Source organism: Hypomesus nipponensis, chromosome 4, assembly GCF_054491055.1.
Source record: "Hypomesus nipponensis isolate SF chromosome 4, ASM5449105v1, whole genome shotgun sequence".
NCBI classification, from domain to species: Eukaryota; Metazoa; Chordata; class Actinopteri; order Osmeriformes; family Osmeridae; genus Hypomesus; species Hypomesus nipponensis.
Window position 1 is genome coordinate 10,928,265 of NC_140364.1, and position 15,448 is coordinate 10,943,712.

At 43.7% G+C, this 15,448-nt stretch overlaps 2 protein-coding genes across 4 annotated transcripts; both read left to right on the plus strand.

The window, feature by feature from the left end:
• The first annotated feature begins 35 nt into the window (after positions 1-35).
• Positions 36-8,605, plus strand: vars2 (valyl-tRNA synthetase 2, mitochondrial). The gene is made up of 30 exons (XM_084696439.1): positions 36-177; positions 525-719; positions 832-907; positions 1,063-1,163; positions 1,328-1,449; positions 1,592-1,658; positions 1,828-1,925; positions 2,029-2,110; positions 2,189-2,308; positions 2,511-2,619; positions 2,801-2,889; positions 3,014-3,104; positions 3,220-3,347; positions 3,462-3,565; positions 3,772-3,853; positions 3,960-4,036; positions 4,272-4,359; positions 4,487-4,580; positions 4,857-4,927; positions 5,073-5,198; positions 5,304-5,408; positions 5,748-5,816; positions 5,943-6,021; positions 6,219-6,349; positions 6,553-6,705; positions 6,852-7,100; positions 7,240-7,351; positions 7,506-7,714; positions 7,901-8,050; positions 8,216-8,605. Exons 2-30 carry the CDS (start codon positions 525-527, stop codon positions 8,282-8,284), a joined length of 3,246 nt encoding a protein of 1,081 aa, XP_084552565.1. The 5' UTR covers positions 36-177; the 3' UTR covers positions 8,285-8,605.
• Positions 8,606-8,793: 188 nt separating this feature from the next.
• Positions 8,794-15,181, plus strand: mgat1b (alpha-1,3-mannosyl-glycoprotein 2-beta-N-acetylglucosaminyltransferase b). Of its 3 annotated transcripts, XM_084696442.1 has the most exons (4): positions 9,308-10,081; positions 10,211-10,295; positions 10,997-12,298; positions 13,428-15,181. In XM_084696442.1, the coding sequence occupies exons 3-4, from the start codon at positions 11,429-11,431 to the stop codon at positions 14,127-14,129; spliced, it is 1,572 nt and encodes a 523-aa protein (XP_084552568.1). In that variant the 5' UTR covers positions 9,308-10,081; positions 10,211-10,295; positions 10,997-11,428; the 3' UTR covers positions 14,130-15,181. The 3 variants fall into 3 exon arrangements, with proteins under 3 accessions (XP_084552566.1, XP_084552568.1, XP_084552567.1); XM_084696440.1 differs by lacking the exons at positions 9,308-10,081; positions 10,211-10,295 and adding an exon at positions 8,794-9,264; XM_084696441.1 differs by lacking the exon at positions 10,211-10,295.
• The last annotated feature ends 267 nt before the right edge of the window (positions 15,182-15,448 follow it).

A 15,448-nucleotide genomic window follows, 5' to 3' on the forward strand; every position in this document is an offset into this window, starting at 1 on the left:
AATGTAATGGTCCTAATCAGTTGAAGTTCATGGATATAAACATTAGACCGTGTTTGAAAATATGGCCATACTCTGCTGTAAAGGTTAGGAACCAAATGTAGGCTGTTTTGTTCAGACAGGTCATAGTTGAAAGGTCGCAGCGATCATGTCTGCGCTCATGGACTCAGTGCATTGAAGGTAGCTATAATAAATGAATAGATGTAAGCAGTCATCACCCATAACGTATCTGGTATCTGATCTGTTAGCATACGACATAATATCAAATTAATCATTAATGTCTGACTGAATAACGACCATCGCGAATGTGCACCTTCTAGATATCTAACATATTTTGGAGATACAAAAAGTCTCTATTTCACATTGATCCTGGGCTGGCATAACAGTTACATTGAGAAAACCCGCGTGTTATGTACTAAATATTTTATTATATCTAGCTTTGTACATTTAGACGTTTTTAAAGAACATAGAAGTAGCATGTTTACATTTCTTGTTGAGTCTCCACTACCTCTTGGTTCATTTTGCAGATGTGGAGGCACACTTGTGGCCTCTATGTGAGGGCTGTAGAGAGAGGAATACACAGGTGTAGGGATACCTGGTCCTGCAGTTTCTGTTCACACAATACCCCAAAACCTCAATCAACTCCCTTTCTTCGGACTCAAGAAGAGAAAAAAAGGCGAAAGATAGACAAGGAGAAGGCCATATTAACTAAGCCACACAATGTAGGCCACAAACCCTTCTCTTATTATGTTTATAAAATTAGCTTTCGAATTTTTAGATTTTTTGGATGTGAACAAATATATTAACCAAATATTGCATCAATAACAATTACAGAATGATCCAGGAATAAAATGGAGTGAAAAAGAGCGGATAACATACAAGGCATCAATCCTTCCTGGGGAAAAGAAAGGTATACCTTTTTCTGGACTAGGCGTCTTTGTCCTAACAGCCTGTTATGTTTACCTTATCTTGCAGTGTGACAGATTGACTATATCAGCATTTGTTTACTCTAAAGTGGTAATTTTTCTGTATAGCCTTACCTTACTTTCTCCCTCTCTCTTTTAGATACCACCCTTCCTTTGCCTTCATCTTACAGCCCTGAATATGTGGAGTCCAGCTGGTACGAGTGGTGGGAGAAGGAAGGCTTCTTTACGCCTGAGCACCATGTAAGCAGACCTGCTTCATAAACAACACTAAAACAGGATGCTACATCATCTTAAATCATGTTTCATTATGTCATTACATTTTTGTTTGGTTTCAATGATTATAATGGTTTGGGTACGATGGCAGTGTCAGTAGTGTGTGAATATTTCTCTTGATACCTGTTTAGGAGAGGCTGCCTCATTCAAGGAACCGTTCCTTCTCCATGTGCATCCCTCCTCCTAATGTAACTGGGACTCTGCACCTTGGCCATGCTCTGACTGTAGCCATCGAGGATGCTTTGGCTCGCTGGTAACTGTTTCTTACTTACATATATGTGATGTCTTGGATGTATCTAGAATGTATCAACTTGCTTGAACCGTATAAGAAAGAGTGAACTGAAATCTATCCAATGACCAGAGGATTTGACAAATGTGATGTTTTTATGTGTTAGGAGGAGAATGCAGGGCTATAAAGTCCTCTGGGTTCCTGGGTGTGACCATGCTGGCATAGCTACACAGGTACATTTCATTATTTTGACTGTGAGCAATATTATATTCCTGTAATTTATAATCCAAGCCATCTATTGTATTTGGGAATGTGAAAGGCATCTTGAAGCCATATCAAAAGCTGGTAATCTATAAAAGTTGTCACCCTTCTTGTGTGTCTTTGTTGTTACCCTAATCTCAGTCAGTGGTGGAGCGGAGGTTGTTCAGGGAGCGAGGAAAACACAGACATGACTTCAGCCGAGAGGAGTTCCTGAAGGAGGTCTGGAACTGGAAGAATGAGTAAGTGTTGGTCTCTCCCTCTCTCTCCCTCCTCTACTCTGTCTTCCTACACCCTGGATCCCATGTTTCGTTATATTTGAATGTTTGTTCTCGTGTGTCTCAGGAAAGGAGATGAAATTTATCACCAGCTAAGGAAACTTGGGGCTTCGCTGGACTGGAGCAGAGCCTGCTTCACCATGGATCAAGTAAGACACTATAGAGCTCAATGTTAATAATTATAGTAAATGCAAGTTTGATGTTTGACTGTTTTCATGTTTGTTCAGGGTTTCAGCCTTGCTGTTTCTGAAGCCTTTGTAAGATTGTGTGACTCTGGACTAATCTATCGCTCAGAGGGGCTGGTCAACTGGAGCTGTGCTCTGGAGTCTGCCATCTCTGACATAGAGGTGAGAATGCCAGTCAGACCAGACCAGACCCTAAAAGTGGGGACATATGTCACTAGTACCTGCAGTCTGGTATTTCATGTGATGTGAACAGAGCATAATCCATCACCTTTTTGTTCTCTGGTGTCAAATTGTTGATTTTCATCCTCACATTTGAAATATAACTATTAACGATTTTGATAAAGACATGTTTTGATTTTTATAGGTTGACTCAAAGCAGTTGGCTGGGCGGACCATGTTGTCCGTTCCTGGCTACCAAGACAAGGTGGAGTTTGGAACCATGGTCACTTTTGCCTACCCTGTTGAAGGCCAAGGTGAGTGAGTTGTGACCCCAATGTCAATATAGAGACAGTTGGAGACAGACAGGAAAGGAGGGAGAGAGAGAGAGGGGAAGACATGCAGGAAATGCCCTGGTCAAGAATCAAACCTGGGCCCCTGCGTTATTGCTTTATCCTCTGATTCTTCTTGTGAATGTGTTGCTATATTCTACTACAGACGGGGAGGTGGCAGTGTCCACCACCCGTCCTGAGACGATGCTGGGAGATGTGGCTATTGCTGTACACCCTGACGACCCACGATATCAGGCTAGTATAGATGACAACCACTGCTTTTTGTTCTTGTTGTCTACCATAACCACAACGTATTGGGTTGTTCATATGGAGAATTTAAGGGATTTGTAAATGTAATGTCATTAAATTATATTTCCAGAAGTTTCATGGTAAACGGTGCAGGCACCCATTCACTGACAGACTTTTGCCCATCATCACTGACACCATGGTGGACATGGAGCTGGGAACAGGTAGCCTAACTGGATTAACAACTGATCATTTGAACACATTGAATGTTTTGTATTATTGTCATAATGATTATTTTTGGCACAATTGAAGAAAAGTCTAAATATCCGTGTTTGCCAGGGGCTGTGAAAGTCACTCCGGCACATGACCACGCTGACCTCCTCCTCGCTCAAAGACACTCACTTCCTCGTCTCACTGTGATTGAAGGCAACGGGACAATGACTCCTCTCTGTGGCCAGTGGTTGCAGGTGCACAACTCTTTCCTGGGACCTGCAATTGTCGGTGGGCTGTGTGAGATTTCATGAAATAGGTCAGAGATCACTTCATTATTCTTTCCTGCCTCCCTCTCACTCTCCCCACAGGGAGTGAAACGCTTTGACGCCCGAGAACGAGTGATAGATGCACTGACAGAGAAGAGGCTGTTCAGGGCAAAGAAGGAGCATGCCATGTCTCTACCTGTTTGCAGGTACAGGGAGACACATTCAGTCCAAACACAGTCTGCTGCCACTGTGCCAGTGCGGCGCTGTAAAATTCAGTAACTGAATCTAGTTGAATAGGACCCATCACATTCCTGGCCCACATGACGGCCACGCCCTGTTACCGCGGCAATGCTCCTTTGTGCTGAGCTGGACCCTGATGGCTCTCTGTTGTACTTTCCTCCTCGTGTCTCAGTCGCTCAGGGGATGTCATTGAGCCCTTGTTGAGGAAGCAATGGTTTGTGCGCTGCGAGGAAATGGCAAAAAGAGCAATACAGGTAATCTGAGTGGGTCATTATGACGGCTTGTATGTAGGTCAGTGCTTCTCTATGAGCGAGCAAGTCAACGAAGTGTGTAATGTCAAATACTGGCTCCCTCCCTTAGGCTGTGGAGGAGGGACAGCTGGAGATCATTCCTCATTTCTATAACAAAACATGGAAGAACTGGCTCTCCAACATCAGGTATCTACAAGTCTGTAACTGGCCCTGGCTGCCATGAAGTGGTCTGGCATCAGTAAACAAAGCAACAACAAGTCTTGACGTCTGTGCTAAGTAACACAAGGCACTGAGATTTTGGGAGACAGGCATCTTTATCTCTGCCCTTCTCCTCTATTCTTATTAGAAATGAGATAAACAAGTCCTTGTTTTGACTTATTTCCCGACACACAATGTGGGCCTGTTTTATTTCCCCTGCCAGTGATTGGTGCATTTCCAGGCAGCTTTGGTGGGGTCATCAGATTCCAGCCTATCAAGTAGTTCTCCCAGATTCCAAGCACACACAAGAGGTGAGGCAAAAAAAGACAACCATTCCAATGTAGAAAGCAAGTTGACTGGCCAATTCTTTTACTGTGATATTCCTGTGATATGTCTTGTTATAAGCTGGTTCTTCCTGGTGGGACCTGTGTGCTGTAGGAGAGATGGGTGTGGGGCCGGAGTGAACAGGAGGCCAGGGAGAGAGCTGCTGTCAGATACGGAGTGGATCCTGACGACCTCATACTGACACAGGGTGACTGACCTCCAGCTGCCATCTGAATATACAGGATTTGATCGATAACACGTTGGTTGTTATGTGAAAGCAAACTGTATTCCACTTTTTTTTTTGTATCACCTTCCACGTATTGAAGTTACATTTGGAATTGTGTCTGAAATATTTGGGTAAACATTTAACAGTCAACTTTCTCTCTCTTTCTGTATGTTTTCTCTATCTTCTCTGTGCTGTATCTGTCTCTCTCTCTCTCTTTGTTGCTATATCTGTTTCTCTATCTGTCTCTCTCTCTTCCAGACCCTGATGTGCTGGACACCTGGTTTTCCTCAGGGCTCTTCCCGTTTGCAATGTTGGGATGGCCACAGAAGGTTCCTGCTTGAGTTGAATCAAGATGTGACATGCTCAAAAACATGATCTTATGTAGCTTCTTCACCTGCTTAAATCACCTACTGGAAGTGCCTAATAGAGAACAAGCTCTTACCCATAGCCCCTTTTATATCCATGTCTTCATAGACTACTGACCTTCAGCAGTTCTACCCCAACACCATTTTGGAGACAGGAAGTGACCTCATTTTCTTCTGGGTGGCCAGGATGGTTATGCTCGGCACAGAGCTGACAGGACAACTTCCCTTCAAGCAGGTGACGTCATACTTTTTTATTTTATACTGCTTTTTGCACAAATAACGTGTTTAATAGAAATATTTTATATTGTCTCTCTCTCATCACCATATGTATATCCCTCAGGTGCTCCTGCATTCACTGGTGAGGGATAAACATGGCAGGAAGATGAGCAAATCTCTAGGAAATGTCATTGACCCTTTAAACGTCATCTCTGGTGTCTCTCTGGAGGTATGCTGGCTGGACAGGTTACACAGACACATATGTATGACTTTTTTCGAGTTGCTGTAATTGATCACATGGAAGATCAGAACAGTATGTGGAACAGTGGAAGAACATTGACACAGAAGTAAGAGTCTTGTTTTGGCTATAAAAACAACAGAGAGGAAAAAATGTCATGCTGCAGTGAGTTTAACAATAGAACAGACTACAGCACTTGGCAAACAACCCTCTGAGGATGGGAGCTTGCCTCCGCTGCTCCCATCCTCTAACTATTGACTTAGCCAGATTAAAAAAGGACATGCCACAACACTGAACCCCCCATATCTCAGTACACCTATCTCTTCACAGCAACTCCAGGAGAAAGTGAAGGAAGGAAATCTTGACCCAAGAGAAAGAACAGTTGCTACGGAAGCGCAGGTCGGTTGGTTTCCCCACACGGCGATCCCCTCTTTTATCCCATTGGTCATTTGCGTTAGTTCCGTCTGAGCAAGCCTACTTATCACATCCTGTCTCGTCCCCCTCTGTCCATCTCCTTCTTTGCAGAGTAAGGACTTCCCTCAGGGGATCCCAGAGTGTGGCACAGATGCTCTTCGCTTCGCTCTTTGCTCCTATAAGGCACAGGGTGAGCGACTCTTCCCCCCCAACAGCCTCTATCCCTGTTTGACTTATCTAGGAAAGAGCCATATTTGTCTTAATCTGTCAATCTGTCGTTTTACACTTGGGGAGTTAGGCCTGGCGGAATGGAGAGATTTGAACTCATTTGTGACACTGGTGCTTTCTCGGGCATGTTATTGAGTGTGTTCTCTGTCTGTCTATCAGGGGAGGACATTAGCCTGTCCGTGTCCCAGGTGCTGAGCTGTAGACGATTCTGTAATAAAATGTGGCAGACAGTAAGATTTACCTTGGGAGTACTGGAGGAGCGAGGAGCTGAACTGGGAACACTGGAACAGGTAGTTATGATTCCAGTCATGAATCTGCAGTCATATGACCCTGACTATGTTGAAATAGAAACAGTGTTGGGGGGGGGGGGACCGTAACATATGGACCCAGGCCCTAATGCAGCGGCCTTGGTTCAATTCTGGCTCTGGCCATCTCTGCATGTCTTCCCGTAGAATTCTGGATTCCAAACCCCTTTGTTTCTTTCTGTTTCCAGATGAATCCTCTGAGCTATATGGACCGGTGGGTGTGCTCCAGACTCTACAACACTGTTCTGCAGTGTGAGCAGGGCTTTGAAAACTACGAGCTCCAAGCTGTCACCACCGCACTGCACTCCTTCTGGTTGCACTGTCTCTGTGATATCTATCTGGTGAGAGAAAAGACCAACTGACCTATCTACTCTTGTCATATGGACGAGTAAAGCCTTTATCACTCATTTTGAATCCTTTCGTGCCTTTTTGTGTCTTTTGTTTTGCCCCACCCCCCACCCCCCACCCCCACCATCCCCCTGGCTAGGAGTGCATCAAGCCAATCCTGAGCCAGCAGGAGCCAGACGGCCAGATCAGCCGAGGTCACACAGAGAGTGAGAGGCAGACGGCCCAGCGTGTGCTCTATCACTGTGTGTCTGTCTCGCTCGCCCTCCTCTCCCCCTTCATGCCATTCCTCACTGAGGAGCTGTGGCAGAGGCTCTATCCCCTCGGTAGCCGGGCTGGGAGTGCAGTGTCCAGCTTGTGTGTGCAGCCCTACCCACAGTCTGCTCAACTGGTAAGAAAGCTGTGGTACTCGGATCATGCAGACGCTCACCAACCAGAGGCGTTTTTTTTTAGCTTAGCCCCCATCTGTTGTTCTTGTGTTTCTCCTTCCTTGTTTTGTTTTGACAAACCTTGTCCCTCCAACCTGTCAGGCACACTTGCACTTCCCCCAAGAGGAAGTGGATTTTACTCTAGTACAGGAAGTTATCAGAGTGGCGAGGTCCCTCCGGGCTCAGTGTGGCATCACTAAAGAGAAGCCTGACAGTAAGTCATGTTTGACATGAAGTAAAGATGATCTGGTTTTCTGTCTGACAAACTTGTCCCCCTCTCTCTATCATCAAGCCATGTGACCAGATGCAATGTCAGTACTGTTTCTGGGCTTGTGTCAGACTCTGTGTCTGGTTCCTTTATGCTCCAGTGTGGGCAGTGTGTTCGCCCAGCCAGGCAAAGACCCTGCACCACTATGACTCAGCTGTTCGGACGCTGGGCCGTATCTCCAGACTCCACCTCCACTGCCCTCAAGAGGCCATCGATGGAGCCCCCTCCTTTTCCTCTGCAACCCCTCCACCCAAAAGCAGTGCTGTGGGTGTCGTGGACCACTCTTGTCAACTACACCTCCATCTTGAGGTATCTCAGTGCTCTGTAACCCTTCTACTGTATAGGCCTGCAAATGAGCTTTATAAACTATTTGCCTAGTGTTCATTGCATTTTATTGTTGGGTCTTTGTAGAGTCTTTGTAGAGTTTTAGTGTTCTGTTTGTTGAGAGCACAGTAATTTGTTGACCTTAAGGTATTCTTCATCAAATTCATCTAGGGAGGTGCCATTGTGACCAAACAAAGCATCCAGCTCTCTCAACGCAAAGAGAGGCTCCTTTCAAACCTAAAGCAGTTGCTTTCTCGAACTAGAGTGCCAAGCTACTTGGAGAAAGTCCCAGAGCAAGTGAGGAAGGAGACAGAGAACAAGGTGAGATAGAAAGACAGGAAGATAAATGACTGAGGGGGTGGATATGCCCTGGAGAACACAGCTCTGACAGATCAACAGGGAAGTGTTAAACGTCCACACTTGCTCAGTGTGCAGTACAACAGAAAAACCTGATTTAAACTCTTTGTTCCCCTCATTCCCATCCAGATCTCAGCCTTGAAGCAGGAGCTGAAGAACATTGAAGAGCAGTTGATGGCACTACAGCAACCTACATGAATACTAAACAAATAAATGACAGAAAAACTGAAAAGGTTTATCTTCTGAATTACCTTTCAGCTAATATTTGCTTGTGGATCAACAGAAAATGCGTCAAGATAATTTCACAGTTTTTTTCAATGATGCATCTTTATGGTGCTTGGTGGCCTGGTGCCATGTTATAATGTAAGCACATATATAATATGAAATGTTTTGTTATTTATGTTTTTATTTGATCCAAGTCAGAAAGGCCATCATTTGAATAAAAACACGGTGTAGGGCATGCGATTTGTTGGGTGAGAGTGTATTTCCCTTGTGGGCAATAAACAATATTGCAGAGTATTTAATTTACTAGATATGTTTCTATAATACAAACGGTAAATTTGTATAATTCCTTTAATGTTTTAATTCTGTAACAATGATGTGAGTGGAGCAGCAGCAAGGACTCGGGCAGCTCCCCGCCTCACAACGGTTGTCAGGACACTTTGTTGCTAGGGAAAATTGTGTAGAAGAGGGAGAGAGGAGGCTGGGTTTACTTAATGAGTCAATGCGGAAGTGGAGTTTGTGGACGGTGTACATCGGTGTCAACTGTTATATGAAGTAAAACATCTTGATGCTGGGGTTTACACTGCCAATGTCGTGAAGCAAACGCCAAAAACGAAAATCGAAGACGATTTTATTACAAATTCAACCTTCCGTATGACAAAGCTGATACTTGGATTCAACATATCGTTCTAAATGGCGGATCCAAGCTCAAGGTAGTGTAGTGAGGGGCGAAAGAAGAGGGTAAATGGGAGTCAGGGTGCCCGGGTGGACAAATAGTGATCCACTGACTGGCACCAGTGAAGCGATATATGTTTGAAGAGGGAGAGGACGAAGAGGACTAGAAAAGAAGGTGAACCTGAAGACGACCAGACCAAGATTAATCAAAATTCAAGCTGCCTGTCAACATTCATTCCAAGTAAAATGTTCTAGTACTGGAGCATGGAAGCAATGTAAAGGTGAGGTTCCGAATTTGACTGTTTGCTGTCTAGCTAACATTAGCTAGTTAGCTAGAGCTGCAGAACGTTAGTACTTACAGCTAGCAAATTAGCTTGTTACTAATTCAATAGTTTGCTATGATAAGACGGAAAGGGTGACAGTATTATTTTAGCAATCGGAGATAATTTTATTTTCTTGCAGACTCATTCTCAAGCTGTTATGATCAGCTTTAGCCTCTTATCATGTGAGGTCGGCGTTCAACTGTTGCAGTTTGAGATTGACGATAGTCGCAGTCTGTTTAGATAGGTATTGCATTGATCATTTCTTCTTTATAAAAATATCTTAAAACAAGGGAACCTGCTACCTTTTAAGGAGGGAAACAGTGACAGGGATATCAAACTTAAGTCCTATCCAATCTTTAGCAGGCTAAAACTATTGTTGTCAATCAAAACAATCATATACTGAAAATAGGCTACTTCTTAAATCAAATTATACCAGAACAGGCGGCTGGGTACCCAACTAGGCTGGTCAATACAACCTTGTTAGCCTACTTTAGATCATAGTTTTTGCAGCTGAGCGACCCACACTGTGTCAAGTTAGCCACAGTAGCTAGCAAGTCAGCTTCCCAGTTATCCTACCAGCTACTTACACGTTTATCTGTGAGTGGGAGGGAGGGAAAGTAGAAGAGTTTTAACTGGCTCTTTTCTTGTGTGTGCTGTGAGCAATAATTCCCTCCCACTTCGGCTGTCCTGTCCTACCTCCCTTTCTCTGACTGTCTTGTAAACTGTGCCCGTGTAGCAACGAAGGGACTGGTAGGGATAGACTTCTCTTGCTCAGGTATCGTTCTTCTTCAACATCCTCAACTCTTGTGCATTTAAATGAGTGTGATTGTCTTTTTTACATAGCAAAAGCTAGGTGATAGACATTCCAAATGTTAACATACTATTTGCTACTATTTCTGTCAAGTTTTGTTCTAGGCTCATGGAGATATTTTCATCAACTAGTCGAGGAGTTTTCTAATTTCTGTGTCTCCTCTACACTTCATACCCCAGTTACGTCTCTCCTTTTCTGTCCCTGATTATAACACTCTTACTGTTTTGTGCAGTGATGTACATATGGCACATTTGCATGACTCAGTAAAAAAAACAAAAAAAACGTCTGACTGTCAGCATACAAGGACAGTATGAACTGTGTGCCTGAGGCTGTTCTTGGTGCCTTGCTTGACAGATTCAAGAGGGTTTTCATACAGTAATACATTTCTTTTCTTGAGTACTTATACTCAAGAATACTCAATCTTTTCCAACAAAGAGTGTCGAAGTAGAAGCAAAGCAATATATTTGAATGGAGTATAAACTATGCCACATGTGTGTTTATGGTTGGGCAATAATACTCAGCCAACCTTCCCTAAGCAGATAGTTTGTACTTAGTGTCTCAAGGATTCCATGCTTACAAGTTTATATTTATCGCCTGTAAGCCTAATTGATTTAGGCACCGTTGCCTCTAGAATGTAGAGGACAGAATATCCTTCTTACACTTTATTGAATGACCTCTTGTTGTCTCCTCATCTATTGTCTACAAACATTGTAATTGTTCTCAACCTGTCGATCCACTATTTCTCTCTGTCCTTGCACATATTTACTTTTCTGTTCTGTTTTAGTTTCTGTTGAGACAAATGGTTGACAAGGTGAAATTGTTGAGTAACACTTTGGTTGTTGACTTACGGTCAATCTATTTTCTCTCTCTGCTTTTCAGAATGATGGCTGCAGGATAACCTTTAGGGTTCTCACCCCTCCACCCCAAAAGTGACCCCAGTAATCCCTTTTTGGTTTTCTCCTCACTGCCCTTTCCTGTTTTTCCGACATCCTTCCTGCCTCATCTAACTCGCTTGCCTGGGCAGAATTTCATGTAAATCCTCCACATAAAAAATGACCAGCATTCCCCTGATTTATGTCTATTTCTGTGGTACCAGTTCATAAGTACCCTATTGTAAAGGTTGGATAAACCTTTTATCTTCAACTCCCTAGCAATAAGCATGTGACCAGTTCTCCTGTCCCATATTCTCATTGGATCTCTTCTTCTCTCTCTGATTGAGAGCTTGGCCTTTGGGAACTGTTGTTTTGTTTCAGAACTTGCTCCCCGGCTTTAGTCTTATCCTCCTTTTCCATTCCTTGATGTCAGTGGGCCATGGTTCGCAAGAAAGGTTCTCTTATTTTGTGTGGAGCTTTCCTTTTTGTTGCCTGGAATGCCTTGCTTCTCCTTTTTTTGTGGGGACGCCCCCCTATCGGTCGTCTTGGGGAAGGCGGAGGGGCTGAGCCCGGGGGAAAAGAGGAGTGGGGTATAGGCAAAGGGAAAGTAGGAGGGGCCAATCTGGCTGGAGAAGTCATCCGATTGGCAGAAGAAGTTGAATCTGAGCTCGAGACCCAGAAGGAACTCCTCAAGCAAATTGAGAGTCACAGGTCACTCTGGGCACGCAGGAAAGATGTTGGGAAAAGAGAAATGGAAGGTACGAAAGAAGAAAAGAAAGAGGAACACAAACAGCCACAGTCGCCTGCATTACCCCCAAAAGACAGTGCAGATAACAAGGACCAAAGTTTAGATCACATTTCAAAGGTGCAGATTGTCACTACAGTTCCTGATTCTAAACTAGACAACAAAGTGGAAAATGACATGAAAAAAGTAACTGTTAGCAGCAACAAATTGGAGGTTACTGTCACCAGCCCTCAAGTTGTCATACCCATTCTAGTTATTGCTTGTGACAGAGTTACAGTAAAAAGAAGCCTTGATAAACTGTTACAGTATCGCCCCTCTGCTGAACTCCATCCAATCATTGTAAGCCAGGACTGTGGTCACGCTGAGACAGCCCGTGTGATTGGCTCATATGGCTCTCAAGTCACTCACATCAGCCAACCAGACCTTTCGGACATCAGAGTGAGCCCAGCTCACAGGAAGTTCCAGGGTTACTACAAGATTGCCAGACATTATAAATGGGCCCTCAACCAGGTGTTCAACATCTTCTCTTACTCCACTGTGGTGATAGTGGAGGACGACTTGGAGGTAAGAGCAACATCAACAAGATATTATTACTTTAACCGTTGATTTTAATTTCTCCAACCAGAAGGCATGAACAAAATATGAGGTTGTCCCTCAGGCATAACTTATGTTTTAGACACCCCTGCGCCCTGCCATAAAAACAAAGTGCTCAGCTTGCTGAAATAAGCTTAGACCAAACCCCACTGCAACAGGATGAAAAACATCCTCTGCTTGCTCAGCACTTTCCAGGGGTTTAAATGGGCCTTTGATGGGGAATGTCCAATTACTTTTGGCTCTAACTCAGATTTGGGATAGTAATGACTAGAGTTGAGCTTGTAATGTTGTGCAAAAAAAAGAAAGGCTCCCTTCCACAATTCACATTTCGACTTTATAGCCACTCAGTTAAAGACATTTTGCTCAAACCTGTTCTATTCATACTGAGTAATCATTACAGTCTACGGTTAGACAGTAAATTCAAATTTTGCAACATCCACTATGTTGTGCATACATTGAGTCAATTTGTTAGTAGTCCTATTGTAAGTCTTTTATGTTTCACTAACCTAAAACCTGTAGATGACTTGTGTCCCAGAGGCTAGAATAGTGAGGGTTGTGAGTGACATGGTGATCAGGACTCAAGTCTCAATCTGTTTTATTCAGTGGAAAGTCTGGTTTGCGTTGTCAGATTAGCACATTTAACTGATTAGTGGGTTTACCATTTGGCACCAGTTGTAAAGGGTGTGAGGTCTTAAACCCCGTCCCACATCCAATCAGAAAGAGAGAAGTGTCCAGCTGGGGGGAACATTTGGTCATCAGTAATCTCCATGGGCACCAGAGGTATGAGTCACAGGAAATCCAAAACAACCGTTGCCACCGGTAACATGGTAGAGTTTAGAATAGGACTTTGCCCCCCTGCGAACTTCAACATTCATGGGGGGGTTGGGGGAGAAATTGTAAAAGATTATGAAAGTGTTGCAATCTGCATTCTCATTGTATCAGTCAGGGGTAAAGGAAGCTTGCCTTGGCTGGTTTGTAATGCCTGCATATCAAAAATATATTAATTTGAAGCTTGAAGTCTGTGACTGCTCATCTAAACTTTCAAATCTGACTTGATGACCAATAAATTCTGATTGGCTTCCGATTGTCTCCAATCCAGGTGGCGCCTGACTTCTTTGAGTATTTCGGGGCCCTCTACCCCATCCTACACGCTGACCCCAACCTGTGGTGCGTCTCTGCCTGGAACGACAACGGGCGTGATGGGCTGGTAGACCCAAGCAAGGCCGACCTACTCTACAGAACAGATTTCTTCCCTGGCCTGGGCTGGATGCTGTTGAAGGAGGATTGGGCTGAACTGGAGCCCAAATGGCCCTCGGCATTCTGGGACGACTGGATGCGTCAGCCGCAGCAGCGAAAGGACCGCTCCTGTATCCGGCCGGAGATCTCCAGGACGATCACGTTTGGCCGAAAGGGTGTCAGTTTAGGTCAATTTTTCGACCAATACCTGCGCTACATTAAACTAAATACAGAATTTGTGCCTTTCACCAAACAGGACTTGTCTTACTTAGTGAAGGAGAAATACGATGAGAACTTTGTGAAGGAAGTTTACAGTGCCCCCCAGGTTAAGATCGAGGACCTGCAGCAAGGGGGCAGTCTCCGGGGAACAGGGCCGTACCGGGTGCAGTACTCCAGCCGCGACAGTTTTAAAGTTTTGGCTCGAAATCTGGGAGTAATGGATGACTTGAAATCGGGGGTTCCCCGTGCGGGCTACAGGGGTGTGGTGAGCTTCCTGTCGCGAGGACGCAGGGTCTTTCTGGCTCCACCAGAGGGGTGGACTCACTACGACGTCAGCTGGAGCTGAGAGCAGACAGGGTGTGCATGGTATTGACGAGGGGAGGACAGCCTGACTCAAGAGGAACACCCTCTCAGACCAAAGAATATAGAAAAAGGTATATGAAGGTATGAAGCATAACTAGCCAGTCTGGTTTGAGTGGTTATACAAATAACCACAGTGAAGTCATTAGGGAGGAGATGTGAGTGGCAAGACTTTGACTTTATTTGTTTTAAGTGAAGACCTGATAGTAATGTGACACAGGGAACACCACACAAACTGAAACCAGAGACAGGGCAAAGAGAGTTACAGGAAGAGCCTGAATGGATTCAGATCTTTGTTCTCGCTGGTCTTAGAAGGCTATTTATTTTACCTCTGATCTGAACAGCCTAAATTACATGTAGTTAATAGGCCCTGATTGTTTATTAACCTGTCAAAAGATAATGGGATTGCAATACCTTTCTCTTTATCTACCTTTCGAGGTCAGCAGTCCACCTTAATAATGCTGTACTCCAGTCACTTGAAGTGAATGGATGTTAAGGGTCAAAGTATTAGTTAGAATAATATTAAATAAATTATTATTATACAAATATATTGTCGCCAAATCTGAATTTTTCTTTGGAGTAAAACTAAAAATACTTTTTGTTTATTTAGCTGTCTTTGAAATTGTTTATAAAAATGTCCTTAAATGGTTTCTAAACATTGTTTTGAGATTCAAACATCACCAGAGAGAGCATCAGTTGAGCACATTATATGTGACATCCTGTTGATGTATTTTACATTTGCCTATCTCCAATGTAGGGCAGGTTGTAATTCCATTACATTCAAATGATGGTCTGGCAAGGTTAGGTTTGTTGAAGAACCAGTTATACAGTTTGTATTAATTCAGCAATTTAAAGATTATGGGGAAGTGGGTGAAACTTGGATCAACTGTGATCAATGTACTGTAATTAGTTCTGGGGAGATTGTCAGGAATATTGATTGATTCATGTCCTTATGGTGATGTGTTAAACCACTGCCTGATGTGTTTATAACTTTAATATGCTGCAAATAAAACGGACTATTTTGATATTTGTCCTATATCCATGGTGTATTATCTTGTTTATACAGTGACAGAGCTATATGTTGTTCACTGCACAGGGAACAGGACTACCATAATATATACACTACAAAAACGGAATCCTGAAAAACATCAAATAGGATATTCAATAGTTAACATGTGGTTCCATTGTGGTTGGCCATCGTCCAACAAACCATTTTAAAGCTTGTGCAAGTGAGGTACCCAATGTCCATCCATCTCTCCTCACTTCATTGATATTCTGTTAACTTCCTGTGTGACAGTGTCAAAC